General features: G+C 36.4%; 2 protein-coding genes across 4 annotated transcripts in view; both read left to right on the top strand.

Annotated features, from left to right (window-relative positions):
• The first annotated feature begins 393 nt into the window (after positions 1 to 393).
• LOC107757764 (TBC1 domain family member 2B-like) lies at positions 394 to 15868 on the top strand. 2 transcript variants are annotated; one of them, XM_016575333.1, is made up of 13 exons: positions 394 to 787; positions 2633 to 2777; positions 4573 to 4735; positions 5746 to 5918; positions 6019 to 6245; positions 9035 to 9427; positions 10297 to 10407; positions 10602 to 10798; positions 11502 to 11996; positions 12306 to 12423; positions 12869 to 13054; positions 13381 to 13502; positions 14711 to 15868. In XM_016575333.1, the coding sequence occupies exons 1-13, from the start codon at positions 401 to 403 to the stop codon at positions 14904 to 14906; spliced, it is 2913 nt and encodes a 970-aa protein (XP_016430819.1). In that variant the 5' UTR covers positions 394 to 400; the 3' UTR covers positions 14907 to 15868. The 2 variants fall into 2 exon arrangements, with proteins under 2 accessions (XP_016430819.1, XP_016430818.1); XM_016575332.1 differs by having other exon boundaries at positions 4570 to 4735.
• Positions 15869 to 17499: 1631 nt separating this feature from the next.
• dapk2b (death-associated protein kinase 2b) overlaps positions 17500 to 25592 on the top strand; it is a 35166-nt gene continuing 27073 nt past the window's right edge. For both annotated transcript variants that reach the window (XM_016575330.1, XM_016575329.1), the window contains exons 1-2: positions 17500 to 17623; positions 18230 to 18418. In XM_016575330.1, the coding sequence (XP_016430816.1) occupies positions 18342 to 18418 (77 nt within the window). In that variant the 5' untranslated portion in view covers positions 17500 to 17623; positions 18230 to 18341. The remainder of the gene's footprint in view (positions 17624 to 18229; positions 18419 to 25592) is intronic.

Below are 25592 nucleotides of genomic sequence, written 5' to 3'. Positions count from 1 at the left end.
TTGCACAGTAATATTAAGTAGTAGCCTAATTCTCAAAAGGGCAAAGCCTTGTGTGACAGAACACAAGCCTGCATATTAATGCATCTATCCATTTTCCAAAATATTATATTATATTGTTTTTACAGATTTAGTTATATTTATTATTATTGTTATCATTTTGTTATGTATTGTTTTATAAACTACTATATCATTTTAATTATATTTTTCGGCTATGAACCAAAAACTAAAATACAAATTCATTTTTGGCCGGATCTCGTGCTAATATCCCATATTAAACCATATTTCAAATAGATACATTGGTGTTAGCACAATATTTCCCACACTAACGACAGTAAAACCACATGTCCCATCATCCTCTGCGGCAGCAGCACGAGAATGGAAGTCACGTGACGTCCCGCGGATGGAAAGTTTGTATCCGCGGATAGAGAAGAAGAAAGTCCAGAGAAAGATGCATGAAGAGGATGACAGCGCTGCCAATCCCAGCAGGAACTCCCGGATCCTGGCGGCCAGGTCTTTCGATGTGTCCGACTGCGATGGCACGAAGGAGCAGAGCGCCAAATTATGCGGCTACCTGAACAAACTGACAGGGAAAGGGCCACTGAGAGGCTTGAAAACGCGCTGGTTTGTGTACGACCCCAGGAAATGTTACTTGTATTATTTTAAGACTCCTCAAGACGCCCTTCCACTGGGACACATTGAAATAGCGGACGCTTGTTTCAACTATGATGTGGAGGTGGAAGAGGGGCTTTTTGAGATCCACACCGAGGGGAAGGAGTTCCTGCTGAAGGTATATTGATATTATACATCTGCCTATATGCTAATAAAAATCAAATGCATGAAACTGTTTTCCATAGAAAGATTAACTGCACTGAATTTATTGGCTTCATATCGAAAGATGATTATCTTAGTGCATTTTAATATTGTGAACTAACTGGAGTACTTGCAACAAGTGGTTACAGACCATCCTTATACTGTCAAAAGCGTATTTTAATGTTTGAGCATAAATTAATATTTTCCATTTTAACTTATGCATGCACGATTTTGTCATGCATGCATAATTTCACTCCTTTTTCCTATTATCAGGGTTATTATAGTTAAAATGAAATGAAAAAATAAATAAATATATATATAAAGACATATTAAACAATACCAATATATATCAGGGTTATTATGATAAATAGTATGATAAATTATAAATATTATACTAAATATTAAAATGAAATAAAAATAATTAAAAATGTATTTCAAAAATATGTTATGGAAAAAATTATGAGAAATATACTGAAATTAATAAAAACAAATAAAAATGACAACAACAAAATTGTAACTAAAATGAAAATGAAAACTGAAAATATTATTTTAAATATTGTATTTAATTTAATTTAATTGTTTAATGTAAATTGTTTATGGATATGTAAAGTGCAGCCCTTAAAATTATAGTATAACAATGCGGATGACAGATTTTTAAAATATTTATTTAAGGACACATGTACTGAGATGGGAATGTTTCTTTACACAAAGCACACTGGCTCAGTCATTCAGCTGTTGTCAGGATACAATATAACATTCTGGACTCATCAATGCTCTAAACATCTTGCCTCATGACTGGAGAATGTAGGACTATAACACAAGATTGCTGTTGTAATTGTGCAAGCTCTGCAGTAGTTTGGTCTTCTCGCTGGACACAGAAAGCGGTTTATCAGATCTGAATCTGTTTAGTAATGTAACAGGATGTCGCTTTCTCAACTTCAGATTCATTTTCTAGAAAATGTATTTCACACTGCATGTAGTTTCGGGCCCTCATGATGCTGTGGTGTAGCTATTTGTGATCAGGATCTAGGCTGAAGGGAATGTCTTCAAACAGATCGTCAGTGAGACTGGCGCAGTTCCCAGCATGCCTGTACTGACTGAAGATGAGCCGTGTGTATATATATATATATATATATATTAGTGCTGTCAAATGATTAATCGCGATTAATTGCATCCAAAATAAAATATTTTGTGTACATAAAATATGTGTATGTACTGTGTATATTTATGTATATATAAATACACACACATGCATGTATATATTTCAGAAAAATATGTTATGTTTATATATTAAATACATTTATATATAATATAAATGATATGAATATAAATATATACATGTAAATACATGTAGATATTTTCAAAATATATACTGTATGTGTGTACATTTATACATACATACTATACAAAGTACACACATATTTATTATGTAAACAAAAACTTTTATTTTGGATGCGATTAATTAAATGTAAAGATTTTCAAAGGCATATGAGTCCAACATGAATAGTATGATTCTAAAACCTTGTGTTTTAAACTAGATTTGTATTTTTTTTCTTTATTGTGGATACAGTCATTGAATATTTATTAGTGTTTAAAGCTTTTTCTGTTTTTAAATATATTTTGTTTCTCACAGTTAAAGAGCAACTTCATCACCGAACCGTAAACTGGAACTGAGAACGAAACAAGCATCATGATTCTCAAAGGGGACAGTCACATTCACACCTGACCCTGTTCCTCCCTAGACTACTGTTATACCACAAAACAACAGAGCAAAAATAGAGCCTTGGTTTCACACTACTTTTCTTTCCCTTTCTGCGTGCAGGCGCCCAACAGGCAGGTGATGCATTATTGGCTGCAGCAGTTACAGCAGAAACGATGGGAGTTCTGTAACATGTCCGGCCACCGAGACAGCTGGTGCTCCCCCACCCCGTGTTATCCACATACGGGCCTGGTGGCCAAAGATGCAGGTGAGATATATGGAGAAGTTAGCAAACCGTGACGAACACACAATGCACTGAAAGAAAGAATGATAAAAATCAGCTGTAAACCTTAAAATATTTTTTGGTCTTGGTCAAATTGCATGAATATTAGTTTTGTATACAAAGTTTTTCTTGATTTCTGTTTTTAAATGATGGACTATAAAGGTTCTTTAAAGCCCCAGACAGTTTTGTGGTTTCTGCTGTATGAGAATAGCTGTAGCATTTAGTATTATTTTAGAAGTCGAAAAGGCAGAACCAAAACAAAAAGTCAGTGTGCTTCCTCATTACAGTCAGTTAGCAAGTCATTTTTAATTAACAGAAACAAATGCACCTGTGATGAACCTCTATGCAGTAGTCATTTAATTAAATTAATTAACATCGTTGTTTCTAACCTTTGTAATGATAACAATAGTAAAGTAAAGCTAAATTATAGTACATTTTCTTGGTATCACATTAATGTTTGTCCCATTTAATGGTAGTACAGCTATATTTAAAATATGAGTCTGCATTATTATTATTGCACTAGAGTCTGAGAGTAATTTATGTAGTGGTTTCTGATACTTCCAAAATACTGTATTTTCATTATATGAAGATTATAGCTCAGCATATAAACAGACTGATTTAGTGGGGTGTTTTAATCGAATAGTTCACTCAAAAATCTAAATTTGCTGAGAAATTACTCGCCCTAAGGCCATCCAAGATGTAGATGAGTTTGTTTCTTCATCAGAACAGATTTGGAGTAATGTAACGTTACATCACTTGCTCACCAATGGATCCTCTGCAGTGAATGGGTGCCGTCAGAATGAGAGTCCAAACAGCTGATAAAAACATCACAATAATCCACACCACTCCAGTCCATCAATTAACGTCTAGTGAAGTGAAATGCTGCATGTTTGTCATAAACAAATGTATCATTAAGGGGTTTTAACTTTAAAACATGACTTCCGGCCAAAATACAAGTCCATAATCCATAGCAACGCTTCCTCTAGGTGAAAGTCAACCGACATGTTTGTTTAGAACTGACCGCATATTAATACACAAATTAATACACATATATGCTGCAAGATAACTAACAGGGATAACAGGGTTGATAATTTATTTAGACATTACTAACCTTGTGCATGGAACTACAAGGTGATTATTAGAAATAGAGTTTATTGCTGATGTTTCTATAAATATCTGCTTTACTATAATCAATTCTTTACTGTACAAAATCACAGTAACAGGGTTGATCATTTAAGATTGTCCACTATGGACAAAAATACAAAAACACAGAGATTAACAACTATATTAAAAACAGAGAAGACATTTGTCTTTGCACAGTTCACTTCTTAAAAGAATGCAATTTTTACAAATATAAGCAATTGTTGTTTAATTTAATAAGGGATATTTAATTGTAACAGGGTTGCATAACCTGGGGAAACACCTTTAATTTCTTTTTAAAAATGCATTATGTAAATCTATGTAATCTATGTATAAATCATAATTTCAAATTTCTTTTAATCAGAATCTACATACAGTATTTATTCATACAACAAACTGTCAACCCTGTTACCACTGTTAGTTGGAAAAACCCCTCAAGAAACATTGATGAGAGTTGATGAAAAAATTTTTGTTGGCTATTTATGAATTAAGTCATTATTTTAGCATATGTTAATGAGGGATACAAAAGGCCTTTTGTAGGATGAAATTACTTGTTTCTCTTTAGTGCAGATTTACTGTGACTGTTGAGAAATGCAAATGAACACTGATAACTCAAACTGTGACTGTGTTGTTTTAGAAGCAATGCTCTGTGAGAAGCCCAACGAGAGCATGGAAAGTGTTCGGAGTGACTTTGCTGTGGAGATGGACAGTGATGGGCTGGTCGGGCTCCAGTCGCTGCGTAACCCTGTGGCACAACCCAACGCAGCTCTCAACTCCCTCCGACACTGGGGATCTGAGATCAGGTAGGAGGCTGGGAAACTCACGCTAGGATGGACAGCTATTGGGCATCATTTGGCATCAAGGTTTACTTTATTTAATTGAAATCCTGCATGCAGAGCAAGTATTATGGGGTGTGTGTTTATATTTCTTTATTTATTCATAATTTAACTCTTCTAATGCTTTAAAACTGTGGACAAAAGCTGTTGTTGTTTGGTCTGATAATGTGAAAATCTCTATACAGTTTTACTGTATAGAAACCTATATAGAAACTATTAGAAACCTAATATTAGAAAAATCAACAGATTGATTATCAAAATAAGTGCTAGTTGCAGCTTAAGTACATTTTAATGAGAAAAGAATATGCTCTTTCAAAATATTGTCTTAATATTATATTAATATAATACAATTTATAGAATTATCTGCTTTCAACATTAGCCTAATCAGACTGAAACCTATAAAAGTAATAATAATTTTGGCAGATGCAACTATAGTCTGATAACTGACAAGTTATACTGTAAATCCCAATTAGTATTTTGAGTATTGTGGTTGAGACAGAAGAATTTGTCAATTTTAATACTCTTTATTTATGCATATCTAATTACAAATGGACAAAATTACAGGTACATCTGTATCTTGATTTAGAATTATTCATGTTTAACTACTTTCCCTAACTGTTGCCATGTGTGAACTCTTCTTCAAACTTTCCAAAAGACTTTGGACGCGTCTGTTTGGATGACATAATGCTGAAGTCGACCAGAGGACTGAATCTGGGTTTCAGCAAAGATAAACAAACTAAAATAGCTGGAAATTCTACAGCAAACGTAACACGTATGCCATATTACATTTAAGTGGAATTTCTTTACCATCTCCAGGTTTTGAATGAACTCTGACAACATTTGACAACAGTAGTAGCAAGTTCAGTCTTTGGCAATATACTGTGGTTAAGTTAATACTGTTACACATTACATGAATTTTGCTTCTCTGTACCTATATTGCATGATAACATTTCCTTGTTTCTCCCACCATCTATCAGAAATAGCATGTCTCACCTGCGGGCCGGCCGAGGAGGAGAAAACAGGCGCAGTATGTTTTACACAGCCAGCAGTGAGGACTGGGAGATGGTGGATCCTCCAGCCAAAGACACACCAGAGCACAAACCTCCACCTGACAGCCAACGCCGGGAAAGCCCATCTCACCTTCAACGATGTAAGATGATCGTTCAGACATTTTAATGATACACAGATGATTCAGTGAAACTGAAGGCCTCTGAAACTGTGTCTGTCTTGTCACTCCTGACTGCCCACAGACTCCATTGGCTCAGCGTTCACGTTTGACTTCCGCAGCTCATCGAGAATGAAACGGCCCTTTCACATGGGCTCTGGGAAACCCAGCCGCAGTGCAGAGAGCTCGCCGGTTGAATTTAACGGGACCAAGACCTCCGAACTGCAGCTCCACATTCAGAGCCAGCAGGAGGAGATCAACCGCCTGCAGGAGCAAGAGAACCAGCTCAGAGAAGAGCTCGCCGGTCAGAAGGTACGATATGAGTAAATCAGGTAGGGACTAAGGGTGGGTGATATACCGGTAGACACGATCTAGATTTTGGACTATCGTCTCTATCGCGGTTACATGCTCACGTGATGTTGCTGTGCTACTTGGTCATGCAAATTTATTGTTTGCATGCGTTTGTAAGCATTGCGGTTTAAAAACAAATGATTTTAAGCCATTGAAACGTAATCAGCAGCGAAAGAGAACTCATTTCGCTATTCAGTTTCTGAGCGCTGTCAGAGAGGTGTGTGCACATGAAGACGATGCACATAGAGCGCGGGAGTTTAAAAGTTTAGTTTGAGTTGAGTTATTTTTGCCGCTTTATAGGCCTTGAACGGTTAAATACACACTTGTATGTGTCAAAATGCCCGTTTTTGCAATTATCCTCGTAAACACAACAATTTAGGCCTTAAATGAAAGCAAACAGCTGAGAAAGAAAACATGTGTAACAGTATATTGGATCTTTGCAGCTCTTAAAGTGGCAGCAGTCTAATATTCCTGCTCTTTGTCAATCATGTTAATCAAATGACAAAAGAGAGAAAATCTCTCACTGTTCTTGACTTAATCACTTTTGTAACTTTAATAAGAAGAAATATGTATTTAGTGTACACTGTGAAGAATATGCAGTGTTTTTATACATTTGATTACTTTATTGTTTTTTGTGCTATTGCTTGTAATTATTTTTTTATTCTTATTTAATCGCTGACTGTTTACCTGTCCTCAGTGAGCTTGAGTTTACGTTTTGTTTTGTTTTAAATTTAGGCTAGTATTAGTTTTTTTTTGTGTGATATTGACACTGGTGACAAGAATTATGAAATGTCTATACTATCAAAATTTGGATATCATAAAGACCTTATTTAAAACAAAGATAACTATATTGTGATATGTATCGGTACCATGAAATAAAAGTACTCATTTTGTGATATAAGATTTTGGTCATATCGCCCACCCCTAGTAGGGACCAGTGTTTTTTTAAGCCATTAAGACGCTCTTAAGTTTCATCCTCGAAGGTCATAAACTGTTTTATTTTTGTGGTGTGTTTAAGCAAGCTGGTGTTAGTATAAAATGTTAATTTGCAATCCCATCCTGCAATTGTGTCTGCAATTATTTTATTTCGAGTTACATTTTTTCCCCATGTTGTACCATGCTGACATAGTCTTACTGCAAAGGCAGGCTGCAGTTAAAAAACAGATTTTTTTTATAGGGTGTTGTTTATAGCTGTTTGCTAATAGTTCCTCATTCCTTGTAGTACTCATACATGGGGATTTCCCATGTGCAAGTGAATGTTGACACAGTGTCTAAATATTCTACTCATCCTCTACATTTATAATTCAAAGACTTTTCTTATATCTACCTTCAAGTTTTGGTGCAGTAAGCCATTTCTTACATCAGCCGTATATTTCTGTGTACTTTTCTAAAAGGTGTCAGCACATCTTAAGCAAGGGCCTTGAGAACCACAAAATGGGTACTGTTGTTGTGCTTTTACCTTAAAAGTTCCCCTTTTGCCCCTGGCTGTGCTTTTAACATACTAACAACTCTAGATAATGATTCTGTATAACATATAAACAATACTGTGTTTATTCATAATTACAACATTATTGATAATATTTTATTAACATGTTTTTTTTACGATTTGCATATTCCAAAAAAAAAATGTGTTCAGTTACTCACTAAGTTAGGTGTGATGAAACTTAATGACTGAAAATACTGTTGTGTTTTATTAAAACATGCTGAAAAACTTACTAAAAATTACATTTTACAACTTAAAAAAAAAAAAGCTGAGAAAAGTATCTATCAGAAATTAAAACAAAAATTTGACCCAAAGACAACAAACTGAGCAATGGGTCTTTGAACCTGCATTTCAGTTCCTTGTCATAGTTCAGGTTGCATCATGTGCAGACTTTTGAAACTGGTAAATGGAATGTTTGTACAGAATAATGGTTAACTTTATTTCATCTCCAGGTTTCTTTTTTGTTATATCAGTTTGGTGATAATACACCAGTCCATGACAATAAATGACATTTGAAAGCTGAAGGTTATTAAAACCTTTCTCCAAAATGTTGATCTGATTTGGTAAACAATATATCTAATACAAAACCAAACTATTCTAGGGTCAAAATGTAACACAAATTACTTCATCCCAGACTAGCCCCTGACTTATTTTGACCCCAGTTAAGAGTGCTACCAAAGCAAGTGTTCTTGATATTTATTGTGCCAAGCAAAGTAAAAAAACAATGAATGAGTAATTTAGTCGATCATATGTAAAGACAAGTGCCAGCTGGTTCTAGTGCAGGGGGTAGCCAACCCTGCTGCTGGAGGCTATGTTTCTGTAACAGTTCTGCTCCAACACCCCTGCCTGTTAAGTAATTCAGAACACATTGATTAGTTGGTTCAGGTGTGTTCGATTAGGGCTGGAGCTGAACTCTAGAGCAGGGCTGGGCAACTTTGGTCCTGGAGGGCCACTGTCCTGCAGAGTTTAGCTCCAACCCTAACCAAACACACCTGAATAAGCTATTTAATGTCTTCAAGATCACTAGAAAGCTACAGGCAGGTGTGCTTGATTAGGGTTGGAGCTAAACTCTGCAGGACAGTGACCCTCCAGGACCAGAGTTGGCTACCATTGCAAACTTTGACCTCAGGAATTGAAGACTAATCAATGACTACAAAGGATCCCCATTTTGCTTGATCAGTTGGTGTTTTTGAGTAGTTTATCCGAGTAATTGATCTGCTGAACTATCTCAGAGGCTTGAGCATCACACAGTATTCTCATCTACCAGGAGTTGGTTCGTCTTCTCCAACAAACACTACGTAGCTCCCAATGCGATTGGCATTCCACAGTGTCTCCTGGGAACATGGGGCTTCACAGTCATAACCAAGCTGCGAATGAGGTGGACAAAGCCCTGGCAGAGCGGGACACCCAGATCAAAGACCTTTGTTGGCACATGGAGAAGCTAGCCTTGGAGAAGGAGAGTCTTCAACAGGAGTTGAAGAGGTTGAAGATCAAAGTTGGGGAGATAAATGAACAGCTGGGCATGCTCATGGAGACCATTCAGGCCAAGGACGAAGTCATCGTGAAACTTTCCCATCAGAGTGGTAATGAAGGAACCCAGTCGGCTGAATGCAACTCACCTAGCGCAAATAGGGAACAACAAGAGTTGGACATCCTGAAGGTAGCGCAAGAACATCCTAATATATGTACTAATCATTATATCTGAATATGTATATAAATGTGTTTGTAAGATTATGAATTATTGGGAGCTTAGGGTGAAATATATCTGACATAGGCAAGAGTTGATTGCAAGACTAAGGCATAAGACTAAGTCTAAGCCCAAAACTGCACGATTTTAGCAATCCTATAAGATCACTGCATGTCACACTATGCGACATGGATCTAATAAACTTGGCTACGACATGTGTGTAGACTGTACGATGATGACACCTATTGACTCGTATGCTATGACGCACGTTACTATAGAAGAATAAAACGTCATCAGCATGCGCTAGTGGTAAACAAAAGAGCATGATAATTTACACTTTAGCTGGAAAAAAGTGGAAGTGGTGAAAGAGGAAGGGACAAGAGCTCGAGGTAAGCAGTTTTATGTTTTAGCGCCATGTCGCTTTGATTTCATGTTGTATTTTCATTGGTTGGTCAGTAAACGTGGATCGTACCAGCAAACACACTGTGCGATGATCATGCTGTATCGTAGGCTATCTATGGTCGCAAGACCGTGACAACGATCGTCTTTGAACCTCTCTCACTGTACGACACAGGACCACCGATTAGGAGCCACTATCACAGAAATTGCCACGATTATTTCAAGATGCCAATCTTTCGTCTGGGACAGCTGAAAATCGTGCAGTGTGTTTAGGGCTTAAGTCAAGTCTTGAGTCTTTTATCTCAGGACCAATTAAAGTCTCAAATACTTTTGGTAGTAGTTTTCTATATATTGAAGTTTAGATTTATAAACACTTAATGACTGTTTTGTACATTATTTTTGGTGTCTCACATACATCTTTTTGGGTTTTTACACTTTTCCAGGACAGCCTTCAGGGCTACAAATCCCAAAATAACTTCTTAAACAAAGAGATTCTGGAGTTGACGGTCTTAAGAAGAAATTCTGAATCCAGAGAGAAAGCACTTGAGGCAAAGGTCTGTGACTTTAGCTACTCCCTGTATGCAAACCACCCTGGATGTTTTTGCAGATGATTTCTTATGTCCCATGTTAGCATTTCCTTTTCCCTAGCATTCCAACCTTTGCAAGGTTGCCTGTGCATGTTTTTGATTGCTGAGGAATCATTTTTGTTCTTCACATGTTCTTTTTTCCTTTGCTGTGTGTTCTACAGTGCACCAGTTTGGAGGCCAAGCTGTGTCAGGTGGAGAGTAAGTACCTGGTTCTACTACAGGAAGTGAAGTCTCCCGTTTACTCCTCTTCAGAGCAGACCCATAGTGGAGAGGTCATCACACGCTTACTAGAAGATGCATTACAGGTGGAGAGTGCAGACCAGCAGGAACACCCTATCCTCAAACCCAATGCTGTCAGGTATCATTTTACGAAAATTTTTATTTACAAGTGTATACCTCCCTAGTGCATCTAGATCATTTATGCAAATTCAGCTGCAAAAAAGTTGGCCATCCTTTAAGATATCAACATGTTTTCAGTATTCCGGAATTATTAATTTCATATGCAATTGGTCATAACAGAGGTCATTTACATATTGCAGTCTTAAAGGTACAGTAGCAAAAAATTCAGGTTTAATTGTAAGAGCCTGGGAGAAGGTAGCCTTGGTCATGCAGAAGGAAAATTCTGATTGTTGGTACAAGAAACCTTGTCTAACATTACAAGTGTAGGTACTTGTAGGTAAAAATGATACAGAATTCTAGAATATGGCCACTTCAAACTTTCGGTTACCAAATCAAACTGTACAACTTGCTCGGTCACCATCCAGTTTGACTTTTTTTTTGTTTACTTTCATTTTTGTGCTGCCACACTTCTGAAGATCCCATCTTCAAGCATGTTTGGTCTTGTTAGTGTTCTTCAAATGCTGCTTGACTACAGGAACAGGATGTTTTCCTGGTTCTGCAGAACATGTCATGCTCTTCTTGAGTGGATTCATCTTCAATTACGCCAACTAGTTGCTTATTACTATGAAATCTGGCGTTGTTACTTTGAAGATTGTTGGCTCTTTTGTTGCAAATTGCTTGTAAACCATATAACCCGTGATACTGTTTTCTTTCTCATTTAGTGAGTATGATATTTATGGCTTCAAAACTGTCCCAGAGGAGGAGGATGACGAGGAAAAACTCGAAGCAAAAAAGAGAGCGCTAGACCTGAAGTCCCTTTCCCTGACAGACCAGGAGACCTCAGTTAGAGTAAAGTGGGACAACTACCTGGCCATCACCATGAACAGAGAGATGGTTCGATCTCCAGAGCTTAAGGCGCTGATGCGAAGTGGAGTTCCCCATAACCACCGTTCCAAGGTGTGGAGCTGGTGCGTGAACTTCCATGTGAAGAAGATGCGTGAAGACGTGTCAAAAGACTATTACCAGAACCTTCTGTCCACGGCGAACGAAAAACCAAACCCGGCCTGTAAGCAGATAGAGCTGGATCTTCTCCGGACGCTTCCTAACAACAAGCACTATGCTTCTCCTGACTCGGATGGCATCCAGAAACTCAGGAACGTGCTGCTGGCTTTCTCCTGGAGGAATCCAGATATCGGCTACTGCCAAGGCCTCAACAGGTATCAGATCCAAGCGATTCCATCAGCTCTCAAGTTCATTCTTAATGTCTAAACCAGTGGTCTCAAACTCAATTCCTGGAGGGTCACAGCTCTGCACAGTTTAGCCCCAACCCTAATCAAACACACCTGATCCAGCTAATCAATGTCTTCAGGATTACTAGAAACTTCCAAGCAGGTGTGATTTGAAACTGGTTGGAGCTAAACTCTGCAGAGCTGTGGCCCTCCAGGAATTGAGTTTGGACCACTGGTCTAAAGTGACATCAACATCTTAAAATCTATAGATCTGAAAGAGATTTCTGATTCTTTCAGGCTGGCAGCTATTGCTCTTCTGTATTTGGACCAAGAAGACGCTTTCTGGTGTCTCGTGGCTATTGTGGAGGTTTTCATGCCACGTGACTATTACACTAAAACACTGCTAGGCTCGCAGGTACTGTTTCAAGATTGTTCTCTCTTTCACAGTCAAGAAAACTCTGGCGATTGGAGCACGGGGCTTTCACAATGTCTTTGTTTGCTGGATATGACTGACTAGCAGCAGGCTAACGGCACATCTCTTTTCTATTCTGTCATCTGTCACAATGACTTTGAGTTTTCAGGCTCCTTTCCATCGACAAGACATGAACATGCTTGTTGAGCAAACTTTACCACATTTGGGCCTTATGCAACATGAACAGTGTCATGTTTTACCTTAGATTCCGGTTACTAACCGCATGTTCGTATGCAGAGTAACTAGCCAAGTGCTTTTCAATTGAAACCACATTATTGGCACGCTGCTAGTGACGGCTTTTCATTGCTGCCGTGTGACTGCAGCAGAGTCCAAAATGAGCTTTTGCCAGACCTGCTAATGGCGACTGAATTGATTGTTTTTGATGTAGGTAGATCAGCGTGTGTTGAAGGACCTGATGTGCGAGAAGTTACCCAGGCTTCATGCTCATTTTGAGCATTATAAGGTGGACACCTCTCTCATCACCTTCAACTGGTTCCTGGTTGTGTTTGTGGACAGTGTGGTCAGTGATATCCTCTTCAAGATCTGGGACGCTTTTCTCTATGAGGGACCCAAGGTATGGAGAATTATGTAGACATGGACCTTCAACATAGAATACTACTGAACTTATAAATCAAACAGCTGTTCACTGACTGTATGCCATTGATGCATACTTTTCCCTTGAAGCCTGGGAGTTATTCATTTTTGTCTAAGTAATAGTTTATATAACCACAATACAGATGACATGAGATTACTGACAAATCTAAAATGAGCATTGTAAATCCTCAGACACTTAGATAATACTTTAATACTTTCCTTTCTTATTACTGAGTCACATTTGTCTGGTTGTTTCAGGGTGGCAGGACTCCATGTGTGCTGATATGTTTTGATGTCTCTTTTTAGATCATTTTCAGATTTGCTCTTGCACTCTTCAAATACAAAGAAGAAGAATTTCTAAAGCTCCAGGATACCATGACCATTTTCAAGTACCTTCGGTATTTCACACGTACAATCTTGGATGCAAGGTTTGTGCTTCTGGTGTAAGGGATAGCAATAAATGATCATGAAAAACACTTTTAAAGACTTTTTTAGTTATTATTTTCACTTTATTTCACTTATTATACTATACAATTTATAGTGGCTACATTTATTTTATTTATTTATTTTTGGACTTGTTATTTACAAGAATAAATACACAAATAATATTATATTATTATTATTATTTATTATAATTATGCTTATTCATTTATATTCTCTTTTTTAAATGTTTTTAAATATTTTGTAATCATTTCGATTTGTGGGTTTGATTCATCAGCGTTGGGAAAACAACTTGATACACGTCAGCTGATTTATTAATAATAATAATAATAATGCAGTACACAGATAATATCTATTTGTTTATAATATATTATAAATATTTATGTATTTTTTGCAGGAACGCTATCTATCTATCATAAATAATACATTGAATAATATATTATTATTATTAAATTATTATTTATATTATTATTAAATATTTGTAACAATAATAATAATTTATTATTATTATTATTATTTATTTTTTTATTATTATAGTAAATTCTTATTATATATGATCTATTTTTTTCCTTAAAAATGCTTTGAAATATTTTGGAAACATTTCATTTGTAGTTTCAGTTATTGTTTATAATATATTGTACTTTGCTGTTTGATTTGTCAGAATTGGGAAAGCAATTTGTTTCATGTCAACTACCTTTTTGCATAAACATGATCTATTATTTATTATATTTGTAATTTATTTATTACCTTATGTTATATATGTGACCCTGGAGCACAAAACCAGTCATAAGTAGCACGGGTATATTTGTAGCAATAGCCAACAATACATTGTATGGGTCTAAATTATCAATTTTTCTTTTATGCCAAAAATCATTAGAATATTAAGTAAAGATCATGTTCCATGAAGATATTTTGTAAATTTCCTACCGTAAATATATCAAAACTTAATTTTTTATTAGTAATATGTACTGCTAAGAACTTCATTTAGACCATTTTAAATGCAATTTTCTCAATATTTTGATTTTTTTTTTTGCACCCTCAGATTCCATATTTTCAAATAGTTGTATCTCGTCCAAATATCGTCCTATCTTATTTATTCAGCTTTCAGATGATGTATAAATCTCAGTTTTAAAAAATGGACCCTTATGACTGGTTTTGTGGTCCAGGGTCACATATGATCTTGCGTTTCTCATAGGAAGTTGATGAGCATGGCCTTTGTGGACATGAACCCATTCCCACTGAGGCAGATCCAGAACCGCCGCACATTCCACCTGGAGAAGGTCCGTCTGGAGCTCACCGAGCTGGAAGCCATCCGTCAGACCTTCCTGCGGGAGAGAGACACCACCCTGGACGGCCGCACACTCATCAGTGACGACGAGGAGGACAGCTGAACCATAGCCAATAAGACACCAGACCTGCAAAGCTGATTAGCCAATCACATTGTGTCTTATTCTTTTTTCTTTTCTTTTTTAGCGTATTTCACTCAACAAACTGTGACTTCGAGAGACCAAAGAACAGTATTCCTTTGGATTAATCAAAATGGTGGTCTTTTTTTCATTGTCTTGTCCAGTATTTCATCCATTTGTACATTGACCAAAATCAGTATTCAAGTAACTAAAGTACTTTGCATTTAGGTAGTAATGATTGGTGCGGATTGGACAAGTGTCAAAATTCTTATACACTTACATTATGCTGGACATATTAGGATGTACAATCCTGGACACCACCACTTTTTCTTCCAGCCGTACTTATTAAACTTCATTTACTTGTAATAATCATATCAGTACTTGTATTATATTTGATATAAATAGAATTCAAGTTTTCGAGGCCTGCCCTCTTTCTAAACATTCGGTACTTTTACTCAGTTTAACTAAATTCACTGTCAAAACGCAAATATGTGTTAGATCTACCTACCAGTACTTCCTGTCTGCTCAGGACCTGATTACCAAACCCTGCCATATCACATGACTTTTTAACATATTTCACAAGCATGTTCTTGTGTATTTAGGTTCTAGATGCAAAATGCACATTTGCTGTCAGTCTAAAATCCACAGCGAATCCTGAAGCTGCTCAAATTTTGAGGTTTTGCTTGTTTGTTTTTCTCAAAGGTTCCAAGAAAGTGTTCGTGTTGTACTGTATGTTGTTTCTGAAATTCACTTAAAATTAAAAATGGAGTAACGACCCATAAGGGTCTGTCTAATGAGGGAATGTATGTCATGTGTTACAAACATGTATGCTTGGAAAAGCTGTGCATATCAGCGCAAGTACATTTAGTGCAGTTGATATATCTTTTACTCCATTTCATAATGGTATTGAATACACATTATACATTTTATCACCTGCTAGTATGACTGCAAATGTCAAGACGAACAAAAATGTAAAACTGATGCTTTTTGGTTTTACTGTGAGAGCCGGTCTCTCATAATGGCCATGTTTTTGCATGTAGATTTTGTCACCCACAATTCCCTTATAATAGAAATGTGTTATTCTTTTTTTTTTAAATTTTTTTTTAAGTCAAACTAAGCCCGTTTGCATATTTCATTCTGTTTTTACAAATTGCAGTCTCAGACTTGTTAGGACATTCGTTGTCCAGATAATCTTTCGTATTTTCCATGTTATTTAGCCGTCAAGTATGTTATATGAGCTATAGTAGTTGTCTTATGTCTTCAGCGAGTAAGCTATGATTTCAAACCGTCTTTGATGCTGTTGCTCGACGCAATGCGTTGCACAGGCCTTTGTGCGTATACAAAATTATGGAATTATTTGTTATGTTTCTGAATCTTGTTCTGTGACATCATAATCCTCCAATTCTGATTCTTTTTTTTTTTTACTTATGCATGATCATCCAATAAATTTCTATTGCATACAATTGTTTTAATTTTGTTTGTGTAGTTCTTAAACATCTCCGTAGCCTCCTCCATAAACAATACAACAGCTGCAAAGGTCTTTCTACATCTTTTCTACAGGAAATACTGCATAAGCACAACAATAGAGAGGGGTAAATTCTTCCTGTTTTTGTAATGGTTATATAATATTAAAATATTAAATTGTGCAGGATCTAAAATATAGGCTACTGTTAATAATACACAGGCTGTATGTAATTTTCATGTAAAAAATACAATACCCATATTACCCATATATTTGTCGACTATTTTAGTCTGTCTCACACAGATGCAACCTCTGTTGTTGCTTAACATGTCCAGCAGATGGCGATAATAGTTAACAATAGTTACTTTTTAATTTATATCCCAGACCCCAGCATTCACAGCGTGTTCTGTCAAATCAAAATCCAATGGTGATAACCGGGTTTGACTGAATCACCGTAAAGGAACCGAATCACATGAACGACTCATTCGCGATTCGGACATGACTTATATGTTCAAAAATATGAAAGAAAGTCCGACTCTTTCCTCAATTCGGTTCTTTCGAACAGTTTGAACAGCTTGTCTCAAATCCCAATTTACAGAACATATTATTTGTAACATTTCCGCTATTATAATAACTTTTTTTTTTTTTACCGCACTTGTCAAACTCTTGGTTCTCTCCAAATATATCAATTCACTTGGTTCTCCATTCATTCGAAAGTCCGTTCTCCGAAAGTCAGTCGTGTGTAAGTTTACAATACAGTGGTGTTTGTTTGTTTATTTATTTACTTATTCATCTGTCTGTCCAAGTATTAGCATGTCCAAGTATTAAACATGCCGAGATACAATCGAGTCGATACGTCTTCAGTCAGACTAAAATGTTCATTAGATTAAAAAAAGATGAATTAGGCCTACTTCTTTAATTCTACTTAAATCAAACTTAAGTGCATCTTAATTTGAAAACAGCTCAACTATGCCTTTTTCCTAAACGACTCGTTTACACCGGTGTGTTTGAACGAGACTTTATTGGTTTGAACCGGTTCAACTGATTCACTGGAAAGAATCGCCAATCTGACATCACCGCTGCGCTCAACAGGTGGCGCGAGATTGACAACGTAAGCGCGTGCGCTCCTCCGGTCTCAGTTCAACAGCGCGACTTGCGCGAGAGACGCGCTTAAACCCGGGAATATGCTACAAATATCATCGGAATACAGTAAAATAAGTGTTATTTCTTAAAAGAAAAGGTAAGACAACCCACATTTTCTTATTCATTTAAAGTGTCAAAGCTACTTCTTCTTGTAGTTCAGTGTGTCTTGTAAAACTTGTGAGCAATGATATAGGAAGCGATGTTATGGTGTGAATGTTTCTCATGGTTATTATGTTGCGCTTAGTTATAGAGTACAACAAACAACAGTAGCCTACAGTGTGTTTTCTTACACCTGTAAGGTAAATGTTTATCATGATATTATCAATATAGTTTATATTCTTTACTTATATAACAATGAAACAGTAAGTCAGTATATGATGAAACAAATGCTGACAGCAGTCTAAATTTCACCGGATAATTCTCATGACATTGAACCCTCATTTTCTTCTAAAGAAAGTCATTTGATCACTTTTAATGACTTGATACATCAATTTTATCCTACATAAGACTCTTTTTGTCTGGTGCCTTCATACCTTATATCACCAGTAAGCAAAACTGTATATTTTGTGGCATTCTCACATTGCCTTATACAGTACGTCCAAGTGAGAAAGATGAGATACATGCTCTTACACCTTCTTCGAAGTGAAGGAATGTAGTGCAGCATGCTGGAACAAGTGCTTATGTGAGTGCCTGTGACTTTCAGAGCTGCACCCTACAAATCTGCAGAACTTCCCTAAGCCTGTGTGCTTCTCGAGGGACACCTTAAGACAGATTTGACCTGCTGTCCCCTGTTTACCGAGACACAATCATCATCAATGAGGACATTAGGAATGGCTGTGTTCAAGCAACAAAAAGTGGAGGATTTCTATGATATTGGTGAAGAACTTGGAAGGTAAGTGATATGATGGGTTGCCTGAGGATGTTTTGTTATCGCTTCCAGCTTTTGTGGGTTGTTGACTTGCCGTTAAGTTATATGGACCGTCCCCCGAGGGTATTTACAGGACAGGTTAACAGCTGGGGAGCTAGAGTTTGGGAACAAAAATGTTTTACCTGACAGATGACAAGCTTCTCTGATTTTTCATGTCACTGGACAATAACAAAATGCATCCAAGGTATTATATCAAAACTGTTATTAAGGATCATTCAACCTATAATGAAAATTCATGTTGTTTCAAATTCTCCTGCAGAACATAAAATACGATATTTTGAAGAATGTTTAAACTGTTTTTGTTCATACACTCCTAAAAATAAGGTTCTTTATTGGCATCTATGGTTCCACGAAGAACCTTTAACATGGAACCTTTCCATTCTACATAAGGTTATTTATGGAGAAAAAAAGGTTCTTTAGATTTTTACAATTTTCTTCATACTAAAAAAGTGGTTGTTTTAGGAACTGTTCACTGAAAGGTTCTTTGAGGAACCAAAGATGGTTCTTCTATGGCATCGCTGCAAAACCCCTCTTTTGGAAGTTTTTAGGGCTGTCAAGGGTTTTGAATACCACTGACTTTCATTTTATGGACAAACAAAACACAGGACATTTTTCAATCGCTTTAACATATCATATTGTTACAATAATCTTAAAAAGGACATATCAGTTGTAAAATATAGGAAGGATCTAGAGTACACTTAACAAAAACCTGAGGGCCCCCCACCCTCTTTTCCCTTGGCACCGGTTCTCATTATTGAGTCATATTTTGTTCTCTCTGAAAAAAGCACACTCCCCTTAAAAGCTGCCACAACAGGCAAGCCTAACACTTACTAATGCACAAAAAACTGTTATAATAACAGCATTTCTACCATTTCAGCAGAAGGAAGTTGCAAATCCATCCAGACAGGAAGTGCTAAACTGCGTGAACATTCAGGAAAGGTGTAGTCTTACACCCAGGTTCCTACCATGTCTCGCCCCTTGTTATAGGTTGCAGGTGAAAGTCACCCTTTGGCGTTTATCTGTCATATAAAAACTTGAATATGTACAAGAAAGGCCATAAAACTGTTTTCAGGGAAGCTTGGAAAAGCATCCTCCTGTAATTAGGAAAGGTTGTTCCTTTTTGTCATGGACACCTCCTAGTTGAGGTACTACTGGCTACGGCAGAAAGACAGATGTTGGTTATTGTTTGCAATATGTAACAGGCTCAGCCATCTGCCTGGATAGCTTTGTGGCCCACTCAAAGGCACCGTTTCTATGACGCACCCTGGATTAGATGAGATACCTGACCTCTCTTGCAGGACTGTTAACTGAGAATGGGACTGATAGCACCGCTGTACGTTCACGGGGAGTTACTTTATATTAATAAAGGACCAGCTTTGTTTGTTCAAACATGAAATGCAACTAGAATTTAAAGCTACATTTTCTGAAGAACTCAACACTTTCAAACCGAGTTTGAAGTTAGCATGTTGCTAAGCTAACAATACATTACTGTAAATCTTAAATAGCACAAATACTGGGTAAAATGTTGAAATTTTTTTTCTTTAAAGGCACTGAACAATTTTCTGAAGAAAATATAAGTGGTGTTTGCCTGTACAGAAGTAGCCAAAACATGCTGAGGGTGTTGATAGGTGGATCTTTACTGGTCTAAAGGCCTGTTCAAACCAAAAGTGATAACTATAGCGGTAACTATAATGATAACTATATTAGCGTCCACATCAATAGACGATAATGTTGTTTATTTTGAGCATGCGCTGCAGTTTTGCCAACTGTCAGTTCTTTAAAGGTGTTTCTGATTGACTGTCAGTGTTTTTGTTGTTCAACATCTAGAAAAAAAGTGTTCTGTAAGTGATCCCAATGATACTGTTCCCCTGTGTCATTATCATTATAGTTGTGGGGTGGACTTCTCATAGAATATTTATAGTTATCACTATATTTATTGTCCTTTGTAAACAGGACTTAAAGGGATACCCAAAATGAAAAATGAAAATTACCCCATGATTTCCCTCAAGCCATCTTAGGTGTATATGACTTTTAATCTTTCAGACGAATACAATCAGAGTTATATTAAAAATGTCCTGGCTCTTCCAAGCTTTATGATGGCAGTGAATGGGTTTTGAGTTTTTGAAGTCCAAAAAAGTGCATCCATCCTTCATAAAAAGTGCTCCACACAGCTCTGGGGGGTTAATAAAGGCCTTCCCTGTTGAAAAAACAGCATATGCTGGTTTGGCATGTTTTGAAGCATGGTTTGAGCTGGTTTAAGCTGGTCACGTGCTGTTCCTAAGCAACAAGCTCCTGCTCAGGACCATTTCATAACCAGCTTATAAACAGCTCAAACCAGCTGCCATGCTTCAAAACATCAAAGCTTGGAAGAGCCGGGACATTTTTTAGGATAGCTCCAATTGTATTCATCTGAAAGAAGAAAGTTACACCTAGAATGACTTGGGGGTGAGTAAATAATGGGGTAATTTCCATTTTTGGGTGAACTATCCCTTTAAGTCAAAAGATCCAATCACTAATTCTCTGTGATGTTCTTGTGTCCAGATATTGCTTGGTTTCCTGCTTCAGTGTAAGTCTGTCAAATTACAAATTTTGATTGATAAAATAGGCAAAACAAGCCCATTTTATTAATCAAAATGTGAAACTTGACAACGGGCAATCTCATAATACCCCATTTTGGCCAAATTAAAGTCAGACTGAATCCAAGATGGTGGAGAAAGCAGGAGAAATATTGATAATATATGTGTATTTCATTAGGTATTTTTAAAAGTTTGTTTTTGTTTAAAATATTTTTGTAGTTTTTTTCCCCTAATATTTATGTTATATATTTTTTGAGTATAGTGTTGTTAGCTTAGCAACATGCTAAGCTTCTGTGCAGAGCTCTTTTTGTGTGTTGAGTTGATGTCTATGTGGTTCTGTGAATGTTAGCATGCTGTCTTGGAAGGCAGTTGCCTGTGTAGGCAGTAGACAGCATTGCAGCTCACTCGGGTTTAGAACACAGATTTAGTGTTAGGTTTAACATCTATACTTAGTATACATTTAATAGCCTAAATATGAGCCAATAGAAATTGTTACAACAGAGAACATACAGTACAATAAACGTCATTTTGCTGAGACTACTACAGCACAAAGCACAAAAGCTAAAGGTTGTTAGCTTAGCTATGTGTGTTAAAAGCAATCCTGTCCTCTGCACACTCAAAAAGCCTAGAAGTTAATGTTCTTTTGGTAATGTTTTGGTTTTCTTTTTTCAAAACGATGCCTACGTCCCCACAGATATGTCATGGAGTATCAGATGCGTTTGAGGTGGAAATGCTCACGCACACTGACACGTATCTTGCGTGTGAAAGAGGAAATAGCTCATATGTGGTTTCTCAGAGCTGTGTGTGATGATCTGTAACACATTACCAGCTGCAAACATGTCTTATCAGAAGAGGACAGCGAGAGAGAGAGAGAGAGAGAGAGAGAGAGAGAGAATGAAGACACTTAAATGCAAAGAATTGTTCACACTCACAAACTCCCACCAGTGTTCATGTTCCGTGTGGGAGTTGGAGGGACTGGCTGTCACACCACCGCATGAATCACCTGCTTCAAAGGTTAATAGTGTGGGACAAATGAGACCCTTTTATGCAACCACTTTGTTCCCTGGAGGTGGGGGCTTGTTGCTGACAGGAGCTTTATTCAGAGATGATTGGAATCTCTATAATGGACTGATGACAGTGTACAAGTTGGCTATATTTGTCTTAGTCATTGTACATGTTTGTTACAGGAAGATATGTTGATGTAAATCCAACATTTTTGTAAAAATGGCTTTAAAATAATTTTCATTCCATAATTGCTAGTAAATGTCACAAATAATTACTAAGATAAGCATTGTAAACAAAGAAATGGCAAGTTGCACATTGAATTAAACAACTTTGAAGTAGAAAAACTGAAATAGTATTTTCTTGTACAACATATGCTCCAATAATCTTTGTTTAATTGACAACTTTCAAAAATAATGTTTACATAGTTTTTCATTGTTGGCATTATTAACCACTTTAACTTATAAAATATGTATGTATTGAGAATATATTCAAAATATGACACGGCCTTGAGTGCTTTTTATTTAAAATAATTTAAAATAATAAAATCAAAAATAATTCTTATTGTAGACATTTTATTTAATAATTAACTTGCTCTCTTTTAGTATGATGTTTCGTCCAAACTGGCGAATGAAAGCAGATGTTTGACAACTGCTATTGGAACAAAACATCATTAAAATAATTTCTGTTATGACAACTCTCGGAGGGATTGGCATGGTAAGCAGCTCGCTCATTGGCTAGCGATACAGGAGAGAACCAATCAGCTGTGCCATGTGATAATGATGTCATAGTTCAGATTGAGCTAGACCTATCGGACTGCACCATCTAGAGTTTCATGCCAGAACTCTGTATTTGGTTTTGGTATGTTTGGTAGTTCTGAATCAGAACTGGTTCTCACTTTTCAACCATAGCATCATTGCTATTGCTATATCATGTATTTTAGGCCATAGTTGTGCAACCACCCAGAGCTTCAAAAAAATAGTACAAACCCCCGCAATGTTTTCTATGAAGTACTGAGCTCTTACCACTAATGTCAGAAAACTTATATAAATGTTTAAATTAAAATGTATGACTAAAAACTAGGGCTGTCAGTTTAACGCGTTAACTTAATTAAAGCTGCAGTCCGTAAATTTTGCCTCTTTGTTGCCATCTCTGTTTGAAAACCTGCAATTGCAGCTGTGTGCGGAATTATCTAGCTTGCGTGGGTTGTGCACCGGCACGGCTCCAGCGCGGACTAATCTAATGTTTTGAGGAGTATGTGTGGCAGTCAGTCACTGCACCGGTGTGGATATTTACTGTACTTCAGAATCACAGTTTCTAGCCTACATCTTGGAATATATGACCCAAATAAGAATTTTCACCGTATATTGTCATCTGAACAAGTAAGTAACAAGTCTGCCACGTTTGTTCTGACCAACTGAGGAAAAAAGCATTACAATAAATCGTGCTACCAATGGTGATTTAATCTAAATCAGCTCATATCACATCAAACCGTGCAAATTATTATTATTGTTATACTTTATTCTCAAATTGTTAATGTTAACAACATCAGCATTACTTGACTATGTTAATATAGTGTGTATAAGCGAGTAGATTTCAATTTCTGTACAGTCTAATCTCTAATTGTCATACCACTCGAATTTCTAAAAGCTAATTATGCTCCCTTCGAAAGCGGGGACAACTTCTTTATGTTTACAGACGTGACATAATGACGCAGCGGCATGCTCGAATTTCCAGCGAAAACCTACCTGTACCACTATCATTATAAGTCATTATAAGATAACCGTTGTGAAACAGGCTAAAGTAAGGCGATAGTTTTGAACACTGGCTGGTTATGTACTTGCTTAAATATTGATTTCGGATCATTTTTAACCAAAAAAAGTTACGGACTGCAGCTTTAATTAGTTATGAAAAAATAACGCGATTAAAATATTTTAGCGCAGTTAACGCACTGGCCCCGCCCCCAGACATAATCTTATACAGTATTTAATACAGTTGACTGTTGACAAATATGATCAAAAGACTATAGAAAGGGACTTTGATATGATGCAGGGCAACAACTCCATAAATGCAGTTATGCCCAAAAATTCAAGATATTGGGGCAAAAAATGCCCCTGTATGAGTTTGTCATATTTATATCACATGATAAGCGATATCACATTAACAGCGAGAGCAATCACACGAGTGCTGTTTGTCCCGAATGTGATTTTTTTTACAACAATTCAGTAAATATTGCAGTTGATATTGTGTTATATTTTAAACACAATATTGTCTGTTTTTGGTTTTGCCAACAAAAATATTACCGCTGGCAGTTTTAGTTTCTTATTTAGAGTATTATTTCATTTAAAAAATGTCATCATTTACTAAAATCTGAATGACTTACTTTCTTTTCTGTAACATAAAAGAAGGTATTTTGAAGACTGTTGGTAACAATGCTGTTTTGGTTACCAATGACATGAACGGAAAAAAAAAACAGATGTTTCTCAAATGATCTTCTTTTATGTTCCATAGTTTATTTTAGCCCATTGTTGCCTAAACGTGTAATACATTTTATGTTGAATTAAATTAAACATTTATTTCTAAAGCTACTATTTGTAATGTCTACTTAATACTTTCTCATTTAACACAAAAAATAGCTTTAAATAATCTTTTGGGGGTATTTTTTTTACAGCCAAATGTAGTTTGCGATTAATTCGATTAATTAATTGACACATTATGTAATTAATTAGATAAAAAATTTGAATCGACTGACAGCCCTACTAAAAACTAAACAAATTTGCCCTTTTCTGAAGGTCCTAATTCAAATTTTTTTACTACTGTGAGGTTTTACGTGCACAAGAAACAGGACATATTTTCAAGTAGTAGAGTTCCAAGGACTCCTGGCCTAATTCATAAAACATAAGCATAACCTAATTATATGATATGATATATAATGATTTACACAGAAAATTGACCGTTTTGTACACTGTAAAAATAGATTTTTTTTACGTTGTAAATAAAACAAAGATGTTTCAGTCTTTGTACTTCAAAATTTCATGTTTAATTCAATGTGTTATTTGCCATTTCTTTGTAATTAATTCACTTGCAATTTCTTACTGATTTTTTTTATTTTTTTATTTTATTTTATTTCAGGGTGTGTTCACACTTGTAGTTTGGTTCGTTTGGTTCATTTGGTCCGGACCAAAAAGGAAAATGATACATTTGGTCCTGGTCCGCTTAGCGTTCACATTGGCATTTTTGACAGCGAACCTAAAGACACCGAACCAAAAGGCATAGTGATACGTTTACAACCTGATTGGTCGGCTTGAATGACGTATATATTGTGACGGAACTTACGGAACACCCCAAACAAAAGGTGCATTAGACCTAAAGCTTAAAGATCGATCTGCTCAGCGCCACTTTAAGTCGAACACACCTAATGCCGTCTGCTGGACTAAGCGCGCTCATTCTTGCGTGTACATAGAATTTTATTTTCACCACCTGCAAACTCACAAGGAGCTCATAAAAGGCACTTTACCTCATCGTTGCTCCACGTTTGCCCTCTGCTCATTTTGTTTTGG

The sequence above is a fragment of the Sinocyclocheilus rhinocerous genome, unplaced genomic scaffold (genome assembly GCF_001515625.1).
Source record: "Sinocyclocheilus rhinocerous isolate Xijiao unplaced genomic scaffold, SAMN03320098_v1.1 scaffold204, whole genome shotgun sequence".
Taxonomy (NCBI): Eukaryota; Metazoa; Chordata; class Actinopteri; order Cypriniformes; family Cyprinidae; genus Sinocyclocheilus; species Sinocyclocheilus rhinocerous.
The sequence above is the reverse complement of the archived record's forward strand: the minus strand, read 5'-3'. Positions and strand labels throughout refer to the sequence as shown.